The sequence below is a fragment of the Lucilia cuprina genome, chromosome 6, assembly GCF_022045245.1.
Source record: "Lucilia cuprina isolate Lc7/37 chromosome 6, ASM2204524v1, whole genome shotgun sequence".
NCBI classification, from domain to species: Eukaryota; Metazoa; Arthropoda; class Insecta; order Diptera; family Calliphoridae; genus Lucilia; species Lucilia cuprina.
In genome coordinates this window covers 55475395-55481748 of record NC_060954.1, presented here as the reverse complement: position 1 = coordinate 55481748, position 6354 = coordinate 55475395, and the positions used below count along the sequence as shown (strand labels likewise).

The window sequence follows — 6354 nt, the reverse complement described above, 5'->3', positions numbered from 1 at the left end:
TTCTAGTTCTGTTCTAGTTCTGTTCTAGTTCTGTTCTGTTCTGTTCTGTTCTAGTTCTGTTCTAGTTCTGTTCTAGTTCTGTTCTAGTTCTGTTCTAGTTCTGTTCTAATTTTGTTCAAGTTATGATCTAGTTCTGTTCTAGTACTGTTATAGTTGTGTTCTAGTTCTGTTCTAGTTTTGTTTTAGTTCTGTTCTAGTTCTGTTCTAGTTCTTTTCTAATTCTATTCTAGTTCTGTCGTGGTTCTGATCAAGTACATATTTTCGAGTAGAGCTGTGAATCATATTTGTATAGTGTAGGGCAACAAATTCGTTTACATTAAAAGCATAACAACAGGCAGCAGCAAGTGTTTTGTAGCTTGCGATACACTTGCGCTTAAAAGAAATTGAATTTGTAAAATTGAGAATAATAAAAATACAACAAATGTCTTTAAATCACGCATGAGTAGATTTATGGGTAAAATTTAGAAACGTTGTTCTTATATTACACCAGGTTTAGCAAATGGCAGTGTATGTTGTTGCTAAATGCACATGTATGTATGCATGTATCTCTGTGTGTAATAATGCATTTGCAATATCCTGTTAAAATAAAATGTAAACGAAATTACAAAAAGCTCTTTACTTTTGAAAAGATTCTATTGTCTGTTGCAGTTTTGTTATGTTTTCTTTGCTTTTATTTTTTTAGATTTCGTTTCGTTTTCTTTTCAGTTTTATTTTCTGTAAAAGAGTTACAATGACTTTAAGTTGTATTGTTGTTGGTTTTGTTATTATATTTGTATCTATATTCTAGTCATATGTATGCTACAGGTTTTATTTGATTTAGTTTTGTTTTAAAGACAGTACTTTAAATGATTTTTAGTTGAATATTTAAAACTTTAACTGAATACAGAAGTATAAATCGAATACAGAAAGTTTAGATGCCAACATTTTGCACATGAGAACTAATTACCTTATGCTTTACCTAGTATACTATGAGAGGAATTCCAAGTAAATGTTTTTTCAAACATTTAAGAATCTAAACATTTCAACAATTACCAGCAAATTGTCTATATAATTTCCTTTCAACTCCTTGAAATTTTCCCACAACAAAAAGCCTCTTATGTAGTATTTGTGAAAATTATTTACAACAATTAAATTCTTCCTTTATAATTCTGTTGCAACTAAAAGGAAGAATCAGGGTAGAGGGACTAGGTTATGAAAAAATAATAATAATAAGAAATAAAAAAGTACGTGCAATGCCCAAACATGTCGTCTCACTTAATAATGTTGAAATCGTGTTGTGCTCAGATGTCTGCTTGTTGCCGGTTGCTGCAGCAGTTTCTACTGTTTTCACAGTGCTGCTGAATGCTAGTTCTGTTGTTTGCCATTTGACTGTGTAAATTGTCAACGTTCTTTTTGCCATACAGTAAATAGTAAACGAACAATAAAAAAAAAACACAACTCAAACATTCAGCAAAAGTAGCAACAATAGTTAACGACAATAAATGTTGCCTTGCAACATAATGTATGTGTGTATGTAGCATAACTATCTGCACAGTTGTATCTGTGAGTGTTTTTGTGTGCAGCAATAAATTGTTGTAAACTTCATCTGTTAGTTTTTCTGTTGGATGTTTGTTTCTGTTTTTTTGTTATTTGTTCTTTCATTTGTTTGTATGGCACTGGCACCCTGAAAAGTGCAATCACGTTCTCTGTTTCAGTTTTTGTTCGTTTTTTTCTTTCAGTTTTGTGAGAACAAAAAAATGCGTAGTTTGACTGTTGCTGTGACTATTGCTACTTGAAGCCGCCAACATGTCACATACACACATACACACATGGTAGCAATTATGAACATACTTACTCACACAAATTGACCAACAAACATATTGTTTTTAGTTTAAGTTCTGTTCTATTTCAGTTCTAGTTCAGTTCTAGTTCAGTTCAAGTTCAGTTTTAGTTCAGTTTTAGTTCAGTTCTAGTTCAGTTCTAGTTCAGTTCTAGTTCAGTGCTAGTTCAGTGCTAGTTCTATTTCAGTTCTAGTTCAGTTCTAGTTCAGTTCTAGTTCAGTTCTAGTTCTAGTTCAGTTCTAGTTCAGTTCTAGTTCAGTTCTTGTTCAGTTCTTGTTCAGTTCTAGTTCAGTTCTAGTTTAGTTCTAGTTCAGTTCTAGTTTAGTTCTAGTTCAGTTCTAGTTCAGTTCTAGTTCAGTTCTAGTTCAGTTCTAGTTCAGTTCTAGTTCAGTTCTAGTTCAGTTCTAGTTCAGTTCTAGTTCAGTTCTAGTTCAGTTCTTGTTGAGTTCTTGTACAGTTTTAGTTCTGTTCTAGTTCAGTTCTAGTTCAGTTCTAGTTCAGTTCTAGTTCTGTTCTAGTTCAGTTCTAGTTCAGTTCTAGTTCAGTTCTAGTACAGTTCTAGTTCTGTTCTAGTTCAGTTCTAGTTCAGTTCTAGTTCAGTTCTAGTTCAGTTCTAGTTCAGTTCTAGTTCAGTTCTAGTTCAGTTCTAGTTCAGTTCTAGTTCAGTTCTAGTTCAGTTCTAGTTCAGTTCTAGTTCAGTTCTAGTTCAGTTCTAGTTCAGTTCTAGTTCAGTTCTAGTTCAGTTCTAGTTCAGTTCTAGTTCAGTTCTAGTTCAGTTCTAGTTCAGTTCTAGTTCAGTTCTAGTTTAGTTCTAGTTCAGTTCTAGTTCAGTTCTAGTTCAGTTCTAGTTCAGTTCTAGTTCAGTTCTAGTTCAGTTCTAGTTCATTTCTAGTTCAGTTCTAGTTCAGTTCTAGTTCAGTTCTAGTTCAGTTCTAGTTTAGTTCTAGTTCTGTTCCAGTTCAGTTCTAGTTCAGTTCAAGTTCTGTTCCAGTTCACTTCTCTTTGAATTCTAATCTGAGAAAATTTTTATACATTTTTCTTAAACATTGAACGTTGTGTTTGTTGGGTTATTGTGAATTTCAGTAGCAGTTGCAACAAGCAACAACGTCTCTCTGTTTGAACAGCAGCTTAAATACAAAAGTTCAATGAACGTTAAAGAAATTTATAGTGTTTACTTGTTGTTTGTTTAATTTCATGTTTTGTTGTTCCTTTTGTTGCTGTTGCAGTTTTAATTGTTATTAGCAAAAATTTTTAGTGAGTTACTGCGATGTTTTTTTTTCTCATTTTTCGCGATACTTGAGAAATATTTTAAAAAGGATTAGAGATTTTAAAAATACGTGTAAAAATATAGTGGGAGGAATTTGGAGTTTTTGTAAGAACATTGAAAGATATTTAAGTCTCAAAGTAAATTATAGGTTTAAATTCCTGTTAATATTTAATTTAAACTATATAGGAATAAGAAATAATATCAGATAATTTTGAGAACAAAAAGCAAATAAAGTTTATCTAAATGCTAAAGGTGTGGAAACAGGGTTAAACTATAGCAAAAATATGATTAACAGTGAATACCCTTAATATTACATACAGAATTACCAACGAACAGTGCTTTCAGAAACTCATAATTTTTAATTAAATTTCAATTATATACCAAATAAACCACAACCACTACTTATACAAAGGAAAATGAATTCTAAAAGGATTTGCTGGATCACAAAAAAGAAAACCTAAATGAATCTTAAATACACAAATTGCAACTAAAAAGCTACATTATATAGAATCTATGACTTAAAACTAAATTCTAGTAATTTTTAGTTGAAACCATTTTAACCACAATATTGCCAATTTAACCAAATTTATAAAAGCCATATAATGAAATTGTTAAATTAAAATAATGAATTTCAAAACTTACCTTATCATTGGGAGATTCTAAACCATTGCATATATACTGACTGTTTAAGGGTGGGGGAGGTGAGGATGGTGGTGGTGGTGGCAGCAGTGTAGAGGGCGTTGATGCTGGCGTTGGCGGCTGATGTACTAATTGTATTTTTCCTTGAGAAATTTTTATATAATTGGTGGGAGGCACAAATGCGTTCGCATGCAAATCATCCTTATCATCATCTTCGCATTCCTTAATATCAAGTTGTCTGAAATTATTCGAATTAGGGAAACAAATGAATTTCAAATAAGTGCAAATTTATTAAATTTAAACTGGTGAAAAATATAAATTTAATTTATTTTTTTTTTCTTATTATACATAATTCCGTTCTCTCTAAATTCAATGAATTTAGATTAAAATGTCAATTGAAATAAAAATTTATCTTTATACTTGTGAGACACACTTGTATAAAATAAAAATTTATATTTTTTCCATGTCACAAATGGGAAAATAAATAGATATGTTTGTTTATATGTATGTTTGGATATTTTTAAGAGCTGCAAAAACAATTTGGCTGCTTGCAAACAGTGGAGCAAAAAATTAAAATCGATCACAATAGGTTTCTAATAAAATTTGCTGTCGATTAGATGAAACAAGATTTATCTGGAACAAGAACAGAACTAGAATAGAACTAGAACAGAACTAGAACAGAACTAGAACAGAACTAGAACAGAACTAGAACAGAACTAGAACAGAACTAGAACAGAACTAGAACAGAACTAGAACAGAACTAGAACAGAACTAGAACAGAACTAGAACAGAACTAGAACAGAACTAGAACAGAACTAGAACAGAACTAGAACAGAACTAGAACAGAACTAGAACTGAACTAGAGCAGAACTAGAACAGAACTTGAACAGAATTTGATCAGAACTTGAGCAGAATTTGAACAGAACAAGGACAGGACTAGAGAAGAACTAGAACAGAATTTAAAGTTTTCTTTTTATATATCAATTTGCTCCAGATCTGAAGAAGTTGTTATGTGACCTACATTTCCCTAAATTTCAAAAGAAATATGTATAAATTTCTATCTTCTGACCCACCGTCCTGCCGCCTCTCAAACTCATGTGTGGAAAAATCAAATAAATATTTAATAGATTTTTATCAAGCATGTGTGTGACTGTTAAATTATACTCCATATGATCGGGGCTGCCTGCACTCCAATGGCTGCACCTTTTCACAGCGACAACAACAACAGAAACAACTTCAACAAACACTCAACATTTTTCCAGATGAACTAGTTGTCGTAGCAGATTTTTTCAAACATATCAATGCATAAAAATGACATTTATATCAAATATTTTTGCACAAAAAAAATTTTATATTTTTCAAAAAAAAAAAAAAAAAAATTGCAGAAAAACTGAAGAAAAAACTTTTAACACAGTTATGGAACACGATAAATTATACGCCTAAATACGTTTTAAGCGTTAATACTAGATTTTGTGTTTTAAGAAATTTAAATTTTTACAACTTTTGAGATTTTGTAAATTTGTGCTCTACAATATCGTTGGTATGTCTTTTTCACAAGAAACTAACTTCGGACACAAGGAAATTAATACTTTTTAGGGTCTGATATTTTTAACACTACATGTATAAGTAATGACATATATTGTACTTCTTTAGAAGTTCTTTGTAAGATTCTTTAAAAACACCAACTTCAATTACTCTTTTTACTAACTAGGAAACATGTGGACTTAGTATATATATAAGCAGTTCCTTTAAGGCTATTCATTCCTATTGTCGTATTTTAAATCATATATTTTCGCTTTTAGATAAGTTCTTTTGGATAACTATGACTTCTTATAGAACATGTTAAATAATCTGTCTGTCTGTTCTTACATCTGTAGGGTTTAATATTCAAACTTGCCATATTTCTCTTAAAACATTATTAATATTGCCATATTTATGACTTGTCTAAGTTTTGTTTAAATTTCGAGTTTTTTTTTTGTAGCAAGTCATACAAATAGTTAAAAATAATATTAAATATTAAGAAAAAAAAACTTTACAAGACATAAAGTCTAGAGATTTTGTGTTTGTTTGTCTGTCCCTTGTTGTGGCCGTTTCTATGAACCAACAAATGTGTGCGTATTTTGTCGGTAAATTTAAACGTCCATCTGTCTGCTAAAATTGTGCAAAATGTTTGAAAAAAAAAATAAAAAAACAGGAATTTGTTGTTCTATACGTCGCAAAAAACTTTAATGAAATTTATACTAATGATCCAGGGATGGATAATGAAAATAAAAAATAGTACTATTTTTTGTGCAAATAAGTACTTTCTGCTATATGTACCTAACATTGACATCGGAGGCCATAAACTAAACAATAGTCTAGTCTATCGTCAAGTCTGTTGTCTAGTCTATAGTCAAGTCTGTTGACTAGTCTATAGTCTAGTCTGTAGTCTAGTCTATAGTCAAGTCTGTTGACTAGTCTATAGTCTAGTCTGTAGTCTAGTCTATAGTCTAGTCTATAGTCTAGTCAAGTCTATAGTCAAGTCTATAGTCAAGTCTATAGTCAAGTCTATAGTCTAGTTTATAGTCTAGTCTATAGTCTAGTCTATAGTCTAGTCTATAGTCTAGTCTATAGTCTAGTCTATAGTCT

At 30.8% G+C, this 6354-nt stretch overlaps 1 protein-coding gene across 1 annotated transcript in view; it reads right to left on the bottom strand.

Annotated features, from left to right (window-relative positions):
* Window positions 1–6354, bottom strand: part of LOC111689315 — a 50560-nt gene that overhangs the window by 40793 nt on the left and 3413 nt on the right. Inside the window, exon 4 of the mRNA XM_046954187.1 lies at window positions 3730–3964. Within this exon, the coding sequence (XP_046810143.1) occupies window positions 3730–3964 (235 nt within the window). The remainder of the gene's footprint in view (window positions 1–3729; window positions 3965–6354) is intronic.